Source organism: Rhamphochromis longiceps, linkage group LG6 (assembly GCF_057381845.1).
Source record: "Rhamphochromis longiceps isolate RC_006_pf linkage group LG6, R_longiceps_female_GT1.1, whole genome shotgun sequence".
NCBI lineage: Eukaryota > Metazoa > Chordata > Actinopteri > Cichliformes > Cichlidae > Rhamphochromis > Rhamphochromis longiceps.
The window spans coordinates 21,425,714-21,439,079 of NC_140562.1; the positions used below are offsets into that span (position 1 = coordinate 21,425,714).

General features: G+C 38.6%; 1 protein-coding gene across 2 annotated transcripts; it reads right to left on the reverse strand.

The window, feature by feature from the left end:
• Positions 1-368: 368 nt before the first annotated feature.
• pkd2 (polycystic kidney disease 2) lies at positions 369-11,740 on the reverse strand. Of its 2 annotated transcripts, none has more exons than XM_085409686.1 (15): positions 10,800-11,740; positions 10,256-10,369; positions 9,438-9,571; positions 8,405-8,655; positions 8,079-8,303; positions 7,091-7,319; positions 6,836-7,006; positions 6,532-6,713; positions 6,312-6,432; positions 6,106-6,204; positions 3,954-4,075; positions 3,725-3,842; positions 3,415-3,575; positions 1,909-2,056; positions 369-1,514 (listed from the first exon to the last, which is right to left on the reverse strand). In XM_085409686.1, exons 1-15 carry the CDS (start codon positions 11,218-11,220, stop codon positions 1,305-1,307), a joined length of 2,706 nt encoding a protein of 901 aa, XP_085265812.1. In that variant the 5' UTR covers positions 11,221-11,740; the 3' UTR covers positions 369-1,304. The 2 variants fall into 2 exon arrangements, with proteins under 2 accessions (XP_085265812.1, XP_085265811.1); XM_085409685.1 differs by having other exon boundaries at positions 372-1,514; positions 3,415-3,578; positions 10,800-11,739.
• Between the last annotated feature and the right edge of the window lie 1,626 nt (positions 11,741-13,366).

Sequence of the window (13,366 nt, forward strand, 5' to 3'; positions counted from 1 at the left end):
TTAGTGTAGTTACCACACACCAAAACCATGATATAAATTCTCCTGAAATAAGAAACTTTTTTTTTTTTTTTTTGCGTAACTTTAAATCAGTGTATATGGAAGAATTTGAAATACAAACCAAATTTTGGTTACTGAAAACCTTAAAATGTGTAAAATATCTTTTAATTTAACATCATTTGCAAATAAATGTCAATGTACTAAAACTGCTGCATCTAAACTTTCTCGTTCTTAGACAAATCCAAAATGACTTTTGGCCTACTTTTCAGTTCACTCCAATTTTATTTATATAGCACCAAATCACAACAACAGTTTTCTCAAAGCGCTTTAATTTGTATGGTAAAGACCTACAAATAATACAAGGAAAAGCCAATAATCACATTACCGTCTATGAGCAAACACTTGGAGACAGTGGAAAAGAAAAACTCCCTTTTAACAGGAAGAAACCTCCAACAGAACCAGTCTCAGGGAAGTTTGTGGGTGCAGTTTATTTTCTGTTCAGATCAGTAGACAGTATGACTATTATTTGATTCTGCTTTGAAATAATGACTCATCTGTAATACTGTATATAATATGTGATTTCTCTCTCTTTTTATATATATATGTTTTCTTGTAAAGTGAGATAAAACCAAGTAAAGTCCCCCTGATGTATTTTGATAACACTTTATTTGGCACAACAGATTTTTTTTTTTTTAAAAAAAGGAAAAATAATGCATGGGTTTCCCATGAACACTGGATGCACTCCAAATCGAAGTTTGTTTAAAGTTACAATATGTATCATAAAACGATAAGCTAATTCATTGGAAGGATGAGTAAATGTGACAGGAAGTGCCACGCTTGTACCTACTGCATATTAAAATGATGAAAAAAGTAATCAGCAACATTATTATTCATAGAAAGGGCTTTTGTGTAAATGCTAATAATTGTGCATACAGCGATCGAAAGCATGTAATATTAAAATCATACACTGAATTCTGAATATACTTGCTCGCTGGTACATGCGTGTGTAATACTGTGGTGTAATGATTAAATCCTTCACTGTTCCTCAGCACCTTGTCTGTTTTGTTTACCTTTCGTCATCTGTCAAAATAATACGTGAGACTGAGTAAAGACCCTTTGCATGTGACAGCCTCTCTCTTTCAGTGCATTTGTGTATACCAGGTGAGGTGCATTTGACTTCCTCTCTAATATGTCGAGTAAGTTAAACACCTTCCATGAGCTTTAGCACATTCTGCTGGAAAACAAAGACCCACATATTAAGTTAGGATCCAATAAAGTTTCTTTGCAGAGTTCAGCATGCCAAGTCTTCACACATGGCTGCTCCCATTCACGCCTGTGTCGAGGCCGTCGGTGGACAAGGACGAGGAAGGGCGAGGCCGCGGGCCAACAGGAGTGGCCGGCTGTGGGTGGCTGACCTGTGAGACCATATCATCGGACTCCCAGCGCTCCAGTTCCTCCCTGACGAGCCTTTCCATCTGCTCTCTGTGTGTGTCTGTGTCCCGCCCCAGATGTTCATCCTGACAAACGGAAACAGATTAAATGTCAAACTATGTTAACGTCAGCTCAACCCACACGTATTCATCTCGTGAGTTTATCCAGTTAACTTATAATAACTCATTCTGAGCTTCTTCCTGAATGTAAGGCAAGTATTTAAAAAAAAAAAAAAAGACTCTTGCTTAAATCCTAAATGTTCGATAGTGTTCACCACAGTGTTCATCACTGTTCGAGGGAGTGACTGAGAGTGATGAACCAAACAATAAAAAATACCTAAAAACCTCAAAAACTAGAATACAGTTTTAAAACTCAACTGAGGGGAGCTGCAGGGTGCAATTCAGCCATAAGTCAACACTACAAATGACGCATTCAGTCATGTGATAACATTATTAACATAATAACATATTAACACCTCACCTCCATGACTCCATCCAGCAGCCTGCTCACCACGTCTCTTCTTTTAAGATTAGCTCTCTCCATGACTTCCAGCTTGACAATCACTGAATCGATCTTCGACACTATGCTGCCGATAGAGTGCTCCATCCTGTCCACGCGTCTCACCAGCCTGCACAACAAAGAATGATTTTCTCTCTTGTTGTTAAATGTCATATAGCGCTGCAGCTGCTATCACTCAGAACAGCATGAAATACTACGACGTGACACACAATACCCATTTTTGCCTGCCAACATTAGCTGATGAGTTTAGCTGATGACAAAATTAAATCATTATTACATTATCAGTCTTTGTGTACAGCACGTGTTGGCAGATATGCAAAGGGACGATGCTAACACATCTGCAGTAATACAGATGCAGTTTCGCTAATGTCCAGTGCTGCATATACACCGATCGGGCATTTCTTTATCATGGCCCCTGTTAGTGGGTGGGATATATTAGGGAGGAAGTGAACATTTTGTCCTCAGAATTGACGTGTTAGAAGCACAAAAAATAGGCAAGCATAAAGATATGAGTGAGTCTGACAAGGGACAAGCTGGACAAAAACTGCAGCTCTTGTGATGTGTTCCTGGTCTGCAGTGGTCAGTAACTATCAAAAGTGGCCCAATGTGAACCAGTGACAGGATGATAGATGGTAAGGCCAAAATGATGCATGTGGGGAGTGAAGGCTGGCCCGATGCATGTGGTGTGATCTGATCCAGCAGATGAGCTACTATAGCTCAAATTACTGAATAAGTTAATTCCCCAGATCTCAGTCTAATCAAGCATTTGTGGGATGTGCTAGACAAAGTACTCCGATTCATGGAGGCTGCACCTCGTGACTAACAGAACATAACGAATCTGCAGATACCACACCTTTAGGGGTCTATTGGAGTCCATGTCTCAATAGGGGGGAACAATATTAGGCATCTGGTTATTATGTTATGCCTGATTGATATCTATTTATTGTCATCAACCACATAAATTTAATACAGTAGAGTTGTAGTTCACTGACAGACACAGCTACTGTTACGAATAAATATTTAACTTACTATAATAAATACTGACAGTTAACAAATCTGTAATAAATCTGGACCTTAGATCTAAACTTGAACTTGCAGCTTCTTGTTGTTGTTGTTTTAGTTTCTGGAATTGACAATAAACTTCGCCTTTAGTCTGTCCAACACTCTTAGGAAATCTGTCAAGACTATGTGTTCATTAATATAATAAAAATATATTTAAAAAATAATTATTTGTTCCTGGCAAAATGTTTTCATGCTGCGCAAGTTTAACCTATACTTCAGGATGTTCCAATGTTTCACAATCACCAAAAACTGTCATCAATTAGACTTCATTCCATGCTTACATCCAGTTATCACCATGGTCCTTTCTCTACTAACTGAGTCTGCCCAGCAGTTTATTTATTATTATTATTTCTTTAAATATCATTTACTGATAAATCTGAGGAAGGAAAAGAAAAAACTTCATACACTTGAAACTCCTCATACGAGACACCCCCAGAGCTGCTGCCACGACGTCGAGAGCTGTGACCACTGTCCTCATCGTCGTCCTCCTCTGAGTCATCCTGGGTACGAGGGAAGCTCCGCCCACTGCTGGGTCGAGTCAGCGAACTGCGTTCCAGATCCAAGTCCTCCTAGCGTATGAGCAGAGACACACTGAACATCTGCTGTTGTGGCTGCATTGTTGCACTTATGTGCAGATTGTCTGATCAGTTACTGAAATAACACTCTTTTCTTGTTTTACCAAATGGTAAAAATAAAAGCTTGGGACTTCACTCACTCTCTCTTTCTCCAGGTCATCTCTCATTTGCTGGTGTTCATGCTCTGTCAGCTCCTGATCACCATCCTGATCGTATTTGGCAAAGATGGCCTGAATCTCTGCATCTGTGTGACCCTTTCTGATGAAATTAAGAGACAGTACACACTGAAGACAGGCTGCATGAGTGTTATATTCAACAAACTGAGCACAACAACTCTGAGGGATTTTAGCAGAATTAGAGTTTCCTCACCCTTTTAGATCCTGACGGAGTTCATCAAAGTTCAGTTTCCCCCCAGCTTGACGCAAACCGTCTGAGATGTCATCTACCGCTGTCTTCTTTAGTCTCAGCTTCATCAAAGCTTTGTTACAACTCTGGGGGAAGGAAACCAGAGAAATATTTCAAATTACATTTACAGTAATATAAATGAGTCTCTTCCATAATATACTGACAGCGACATAGGGGGGAAGAAACAAAGTACAAATACTTCGTTACTGTACTTAAGTAGAATTTTCAGGTACCTGTACTTTACTTGAGTAGGTCTTTTTTCTGACAACTTTTTACTTTCACTCCCTACATTTTGAAACAAACACAGTGTGTTGCTAGATGCACTGATCGGGGACCACTTTTAATTTTGTTGTACCTGTGACAATGATAATAAAGTTATTCTGATTCTGATTAAACGTCCAGCAGGGAGAGAAAAGAAAGCGCTAACTTCACTCAAAGATGGAGAAAGATAAGAAAGACAGGAGAGGAAGACGAGGTTGGATTTAAATGTAAGGACTGCTCAGTGGGATATCATAAACTGGAACTTTAAAGCTTACATGTAAGTCCTCTTGTTTTAAAATCAAATATCGTGTCTGTCCATGTGACATGTGTTTTCACATTGTTATACATGCTGCAAAAAACAGAGGGAGACTAAATGTGTTGTTTAAAGATTGAATGAAAAGACTCTGCAGTTTAGTGCGGGATAAACAGGTTACTTTGCTGTACTGTGGTGGATTTAAAGGTTCTCCCACCTGCTGAATCCCATTTTAGCCTCTTCCCTACTAATTTTCTAGTTTAGAGGCAAAGTCTCTACAATGGAGGAAACAGAAAATAGTGCTATTTTTTTATACTCTGAGTACCTTTATTAGAAATACAATGTAGAATGAAATAAAGTTTGTATTTCTATGTACTAATATTATTTTATAATTACATTATACATAGGGCGATCGTGGCTCAAGAGTTGGGAGTTCGCCTTGTAATCGGAAGGTTGCCGGTTCGAGCCCCGGCTCGGACAGTCTGTCGTTGTGTCCTTGGGCAAGACACTTCACCTATTGGTGTTGGCCAGAAGGGCTGATGGCGCAATATGGCAGCCTCGGCTACAACTGTAGCTTGCCTCCACCAGTGTGTGAATGGGTGGATGACTGGGTGTGTAAAGCGCTTTGGGGTCCCTAGAGGGGACTAGTAAAAGCGCTATACAAATACAGGCCATTTACCATTTACCATTAGTATAATACAAGGTTCAGTTAGCTTAGCACAAAAATAACTGGTAGAAAGGTCCTTCAAAGAGCTACTTTGAGTACATTTTAGAGCCTGTACTTTTTTACTTTTACTTGAATAAAGAAGTTGACTCAATGCTTCAACTTTTACTGGAATATTTTTTAATACCCTTTAGTTATACTTAAGTACAGAATGTCTGTACTTCTGCCACCTCTGGACAGCAATAGAAACACATAACTGCAGTCCTACCACTTTTTCTCAGCAAGGAAAGCCTGAAAAACCTCACAAAAAGCAGAAAATACTGCCCACCCAACACTCCACACATGGTTCAGATAGATTCAAGAGAAAAGCATCAGTCTTTTTGTTAAAACTACAAAGCAGAGTTTTTACACTTGAATGCACCACAGCAAGACCTGATGTCTGCCCATTTTCCGCATAACATCATCATTATGAAACTTAATTTCTTGTGACTGGCTGCTCTTTGCATTTCTTTGAAGACAGAAGTTGTGCTTTAAAGCCCCGCCCCCATCTCAGCCACATCCAAATTCACAGCTCTGATGTCTGGAGTTTTTACTTCCCACTAACTGATGAAATGAAAGTCATGGTTCTCCCTATTTATTTAGATACAAGCTTCGACATAACAGCCCAGATTCGTTCCAAGGTGCCTGCTCAGGTGAGAGGACATGGCCTAACTGATCTTTAATATGAGCATCAAACAACATCACAGTAAATATACAACAGACGACAAAGTGTGTCATAATACTTCCCCTGTTAAGATTCAGTCACACCCAAGAAATCACACTTTCAGGTGTACATGCTTATACTTATTATTATTATTATTATTATCAAAGCCAAAACCAATTTAAAAGAAATCTGCCTTAATAACAAATAACAATGAAATAGAAATGTTGTTCAATACCTTCTTAATAAGGTCTGTCATTTCCATCTCAGACCTCTGTTGGGACATGTCAGCCTTCACCTCAGAGTATGTGTCATTGATAATAGCCAAGAACATGTTCTATGTAAAAAATAAAGAGAGAAAATATTGTAGGATAACTGAGCATTAATTTTAAAACCCAGAACAAAGGTTACTTATTTAACAAATCACGTGGATTCTCTACTTACCATGAGAATAAAGAAAATGAAGAAGACAAAGGTTGTAAAGTATATAGGTCCAACAACTGGATGAGCTTTTTCAATTTCTGAGAAGTTAAAGTCTCCCAAAATGATACGAAACTGGGTAAATCTATGCAAACAAACAAATAAAACATTTTAAACAACAATAGGAAATAACACTGGTTTGAGGTGTTCCTACATTCATTAGCTAAATTTTCAAGGCTCTTACATGCTGGCTTGGAAAGTGCTGAAATCGTTGACTTGAGTTCCAAACACCAAGTAGGCCAGCTGAGCGTAAGCCAAGAAAATGATGAAGAACATGATGGCAAAACCCATGAGGTCCTTGGCACAGCGAGACATGGTGCTGGACAGCTGACTCATGGTCTTATTGAAGTTGATGAACTTAAAAAGCTGAGAGGAAGTGAGACAGTGTTCGCATTAGTCGACTCTGCTGCATTGGTGAATTCCACTAAGTGTTCCTTGAAGGTCTCTTGGATGAATAATGAAGTAAAGGAAGAAGATTTTTTTTTTACCTTGACCCAGGAAAAGAAGACAATAACCGCAGCCATGTTGTTAAACTGAACCTGCAGGTTGGCTAAAGGCTCAAAGCTGGGGTGAGCAGTGTGGTTCTCCAACAGGCCTCTCAGCAGGTTTCCAACCATGGCTGTTCTCGTTATGTTCATAATAATAGCAACAATGCTCAACTGAAAGAAACAAACAAGTGAAAGTCTGTGAATATCAAATCAAATCAAATTTGTAATCATCCTAAAATTAACCTTGATGCCCACCGTGACAATAAGAACATCGAGACAGTTCCACAGGCTCTTGAAGTAATGTAGGCGGTGGATGCGGATCTCCAACACTTCCTCCACCACATAATAGAGAATGAATAGGCAGAAAGCCACTTCACACATCCCAACAAAATAGTCCCAGCTGGACACGTATCGTATCAGTCGCACCGTCTGGAACTGCCAAGAGGTCACTACGCCACCAGTAGCAGGGAACTCTGCCAGCAACCTGACAAATGCACCACATTTAGTCAGCTATTGCAACGGTAGCTGGCATTGTTATGTTGTGGAAACAAATCAAACTAAAGTGTGTAAATCAAGAATCTGGCTGATGATAAGTCAGGAAGGAGCATGATTAGGTTTTCTAATCCTCATTAACAATGGAAGGCAAAGTAGATTTAAGTTGGTGAGTATTTTCCTCAGCAACTTCCTTCTTGGATTTAGCCATGTGTATACATCCATACTAGTCACCACCATTGAGGTTCAGCAAAGTAATGTGGATAGGCACCGGGTGATAACCATATGCTACCACACACATTTTAGTTAACAGAATACTAAAAGCTTTTTACTTTTTGTTAAATTCAGTTTAAATTCAAGAATCGAATCCAAAAATAGGCAATTTGACCTAAGGGCATTTTTCACCATTTCTGCTTATAAAGACCTTAAAACTAATAGTCCAGTCATACAAGAGGAAAATCTAAAAAATGATATATTGAAAAGAGGGGTCTATAGTAAATTTATTCTGTGCTGCAATTAAAACTGCAAATTTATTTTTAGATTTACTTTGTTTTATTTTCAAATTGTGAATTTTCAGTAGCAAACTCAGGAAACATTAAAATTAGGCATTTTCTTGAAGATATTTGTACCTACGTTTAACTATAATAATGATTTCAAAGTATGTTATCTGTAGTTTTGTTATTTTAGTTTCAGCTCAATAAATCTGTTACAACCCAACATTATAATTTATGACAAGGCTATTGATTCTTACCTGGCGATGCAGAAAAGATTTATGTTGCTGTTGTAGACAGAGAAGTCGAGGAAGACTGCCCTAGTGCCTCTGTCCAGCCACAAGTGATCTTTCAGAACCTGCAGCTGGATGGCTGACTCCTCTTTGGTACGAGACAAGTCTTGGTAATATCCTCCACCTCCATATTTAGACACCTGACCTGAGTAACTGCTGCTATTCATCTCGCTTTCTGGGGTGTACAACCACCTGACAGAGGCCAAGAGAGAAACATACAGGATGTAGATAGTAATATATCTGCATCCCATATGATACATATTTATGTAACCAATTTAAACTCATGAACTTACGCGGTTCCATTCTTGGGACCAAAGGGGGCAGTATCCTCATTGGTCAGGGTGTATAGGTTGTAGCAGTCCTGGACCTCATCCCTCAGATCTTCATGGACAGAGCAGGTCTCATTGTGGACCTTGACCTGTCGGAGGCGCGGCACCCCAAGAAGGAGGTTCTCGTAGTAGATAAGACTCTGATTCTCTGGCAGGCTCTTATTATTGTACCACACCTCCCAGTACATGCCATTGAGGAAAGGTCCCTCTGTGAACTGAGAGTATAGGGCAGACAAAGGCATGAAGAAAGATCTTTAATTCTTGTAATCAAAAGTGTGGTTTATTACTAAGTTTGCACTGATTGAACTGATGGACACCAACTTCACAAGACTAAAACTGCCATGCACTTTTAAAATAAAGAAATAGTTCACAGATGAGATCAACAACCACACTCACATGTATTTGATAAATATGAACCGAAAGTTAAAGTTTCTTAGCTTAACACAAACTAAAGATCAAGGTCAAACTTATTTATATAGCACATTTCCAACAGCTCATACTACATATACAAAGTACTATACAAACTAAAGAGCAACTAAACAAGGAAAATGCACGACAATGATGCAATAAAAACAACAACAACAACAACGAATAAAAACAACAACGATGACTGAAGCTGTTAAACAAATAATATATTTCTGTAACGCACAAATACAACCCCTGGGATAGGACCAAGTCCAGTATGTGTCCTTTTTCATGAGTGGGGACAGTGACCCATTGTGTCAGGTTAAAAGAGTCATTAACATTTAGAAAGTCCTTGACCAGGGATTTAGCATCACAGCAGACATGAATATTAAAATCACCACTATCACCAAATCACCAAAATCAGAAACTTCAAATGCATCTCATCAGTAGGGAGCAAATAAGCATTAGTTGAAAAAGTTGACTTTAAAGTACTCCTTTAAACATGACCTTCCTTTCTTGAGATGTTGTGAAATGATAACAAAACTGCAGAAAAGTAAAAGACATCAACGACAGGATGAATGTTACACTTTACCTTCCAGAAATCCTCCATGGTTGACAGGCTCCTAAAAGTAGAGGGGTCCCCGGCAGACAGCTGCGTGTCCAGGAAAAGCTGAGACATGACTTTGGTGTAATGGTACATATTTACACTCACCATCCCATAGGTCACTGCAGAACAAATCAGGATATGACAGGAAAGAGAAGGAAATTTCTATTAGCACCAGCATCAATGACACAGTTTACATGCACTCTGACTGTGTAAGGACCCTATGAACATTTAAATTCAAAATTAGGCTGAATCTACTTTTAATTTTGTAATGCATTATTATTCTCTGCAAGTTTTTCAGTAGTTCTGGAAAATGCCTTTAACAGTCGGGCTCAGGCTGGCAAAATAAGCCTTAATGGTGTCTGCCAGGAAATCATTTCCTGATCCACCCTAAACCACACTTTGGCATTTTTTATTGCAGCAAGAAGAGAGAAGGGAAAACTTTACTATGAGTTCTTTTTATTTTATTTTAACTTTCTTCCCAAACATGCCACTTCTTTTTGCCATTTGAAATTTGTGCTGTTTTTTGAATTTATGCCCGTTGACAAATGCTGAAATTTAGATTTTCTGCCAGACTCATTAAGCTGTGAGTATGGAAAGTAAATTTTCAGCAACAGGACAGATGCCACATTTTAAACAGCTGTCCATGAGTCACTCTCAGTTCAGTCCACAACTGTTATCTGGAGCTTAATTTATGCTATCTATCAGGGGGATCTCCTAAGTATTTCTTAATAATGATCAAAGTAATAAGTCACTTCTGAGGAACTACTCCTAAAGGACACAACAAGACTCGCATGTTTACTTACAGATACAGATGGTGATCAGGAATGCGATATATGTGAGCATCTCCCTCAGTACATTCCTGAGGTATCTTTCTCGACTGCTGTCACTCTCCTCCATCAGCTCTGTGCCCCACAGAACTACAAAGGAAACAGTTAACTATTAACGTGCAACATTTACACAGAGACAAAATGTGCAACTATCTCAGGAAAGTTTAGAAGAGTGACAACACTCGAGGCTTCCATCTTTGCATAAAACCTTATATACATGAGATAAATAAAGGCTATGACACATCAGGACAATATTAGTGCAATTATTGAACTCAGATTTACTGATAACAATAGAGAAGAAAGCGGTGGTCATACAGAATTCAAACATATATGTGATTCCTTACTTTAATGGACGAAAATAAAGTATTGTTTTTTATTATGCGTGCATCGTCTTTATTAACAGTTACAAAGTAAAAACACAAATAACACTTAGTAAAAAAAAAATAGCATGACTGTCAGTGAACCGTACAAGTTTTTTTGGCGTTATTCTTTACAATAAGAATAAAAAATCGTCACCTACTTCTGATTTTCTGGAGTATCTGCTTCAGACAGCTGGGGTGCCCATGCCTGTCTTGCTGCTCCAAAGTCGGGGTTGGATAGAGTCCTCCTCGGGGGATGTTGGTGCTGCTGCCCCCACGGTTGTAGCTACCCAGACCGCTGCTGCTGCAGCTGCTGCCGGAGGTCGTGGACGCCGACCTTCTCCCGGGACTCGCTTGAGGCCAGTCTGCTTCCATGATCTCGTCCTCTGGTTCAAAACCCGGGTTATCCCGGCTCCACGCCTGTCGCGAAGGTGGGGACGGGGTGCCTACGACTCCACCGAGACCCAGGTCTTGATGCTGGATGTTCTCCATCTCTATCCCTTCACTTGAGTCGAGTTTGTTTGCCGACCTAGCAGCCTGGCTCTGAGGCAGCTGCTGGGGTCTGACTCGAGATGAACTCATGGTCCAGCTATTATTATTATTTATTTATGTATTTTATTATTATAATATGGTGCGGGCATGCGAAAAAGCTAAATGTTACCCATAAACAGCAGTGACTGAAGCTTTCAGAGGTGACAAACTAAACTGTTAAACGCCTTAAAAAACAACCAAACAAATAAAGCAGAAAATTAGTCAAATGGCCAATTGAATGAGATCACAAAACCTTGCCGTGTGCGTAAAATTCACGGTAAAGAGATCTCAGTAACGATGTCCTGCTCCTCATAGCTAATGCAGTAGTTTCCACCCTCAACAAACCGTTAGAAACTTCCCGAAAAGTCCCGTGAAAAACGACGTCCGTTTCAAAGTGATGCCTTTAAAGTGGTTAAAGTTGTTAGATAAACAGGTATTTGGACTGAACTGTCCGCTGCATTAAAATGCCGTGTTTACGTGAAAAAAAGAATATAGTTTTCTCATCCCGGGACAGCCATCTTGTTCTTGTTACTCTTCCCCAAAAAACTCCTTGGGTTGGACTCGGGTTACAGTAGAAGTCATGGCGTCGCAGTAAAGGATGGAAAATACCACAGGGGGAACTTTTTTTTTTTAATGAAATTGATATAATTTTTTTAACCCCAATGTCTTAATAAAACTTAACAAGATTTCACTGTTTGGATTTACAGCGTGTAAAAGGTGTAGGGTTGTATTTAATTAGTAAAACCCAGAATTCAGAATTTGAAAAAAAGTTGTAATTTTATTTGAAAACTTTTTTTTTAGCTTTCTTTTAACAACCAGTAAGCTTTGCACTTACTGAAAATGTAACACAGTTTTTATTTATAAAGTTACACAAGCGCTGCGTGTTTGGGTCTGTGGTTGCTATGGCAACAAGGCACTGGGCTAAGAGGAGCGTACTGACAGGAGGTCAGAAATTTCAGTGCTCCACATGCAAAAAACAAACCAAACAAAACAAAAAACCCCGTCAAAATCAGCGGGAACTATATTTGATCTGCTGCATTTTAGCTTCTAAATAAAATGCATGATCATGGCCGTAAATTGGTCAAGCTGACCCTTTGGTAATAACGTGCTTTCACACTGGGCTTCTGTAGTTATACATGGGTGTAACAACAACTCTAAAATCTCAAGCACATATTTAAAAACAAACTCCACAAACAAACATGGTTTCAGTAATTTTGTTTAGTTAGGTAATGATGTTAACCTACGGTCTGCTCTCCATTTTGTTAGTTACTATATAATTTAATTTGTATTATGTGTTTTCATGTGTCCAAACATTATGGAAAAAAATTTTCTCAATACTTTTGGAGGTTAAAAAAATGCAACTTCAGATTTTTTATTTTGTGTCTTTCCAGCACTCTAGTAAGCCATGATAATGGAGGTGTTACATGTATAATGCACCGATGATCAGGCTCTGACTTTCTCTGCACTATACATCCTAAATTAAAAACAAAGATGTATGATATTAAAAAAACAAGCTTGTCTGATTTCCAGATTGTAGATATTAAAAATGTACAAGTCACCCATCTTACAAAATAATTATTTCGACTTTAACTTTATATATTTTTTAAAACATCAAATCAGCAAAACTTTGCCTATTCACCTAAATTTAGTAAACCAAACTGTTTTAAGAAACATTGTAAAAGTATTAAATCAAGCTTTTGTTTCTATTTACGTCAGTGACAAAACACATATATCAACCACCAAGCAACCAAGATTTATTATTTTTAACCTTTCCCTACATTTTGTGCAGGTTTTTATTCTTTCTTTTTTTCTTTTTTTTTTACCAGCAAAGAAAAAAATGTCCCACAGTAACAGGCATTAAGCCTGTTTGACCACATGGTGGTGCTTAATATCCACTTTTGGGAAACCCAAAATCAAAGATAGAGTTAAATGTCAGAAATCATGCTTCACTGTTGTTTCATCGGTTTAAATAACCTCACTTTTGGTGTCAAGTCTCAGTTAAGTTTCACAAAGCTTTCTTTTGCTCTGTCTCCACAGGTAATTAATCCGAAGACAGAGAAACATACAGTAAACATCTTAGAGCAGAACAGTCAGTGCACACAAATCAAAATAAACTAACAACTTTGACTGAGAAACGGTCCTGCCCTGGTGTACTGGAAAAATATTATGTCATCTTTCGACTGATAGAGATGAGTTT

What these genes read in the sequence shown, in the direction of transcription:
- pkd2 (XM_085409685.1), bottom strand. Translation starts at nt 11,220, where the DNA reads ATGAGTTCATCTCGAGTCAGACCCCAGCAGCTGCCTCAGAGCCAGGCT. An exon ending in TCTTCTTTTCCTGGGTCAAG is followed by an intron (nt 6,714 to 6,835) that starts GTAAAAAAAAAA and finishes ACTTCCTCTCAG; the next exon opens with CTTTTTAAGTTCATCAACTT. An exon ending in TGACAGACCTTATTAAGAAG is followed by an intron (nt 4,076 to 6,105) that starts GTATTGAACAAC and finishes TCCTTCCCCCAG; the next exon opens with AGTTGTAACAAAGCTTTGAT.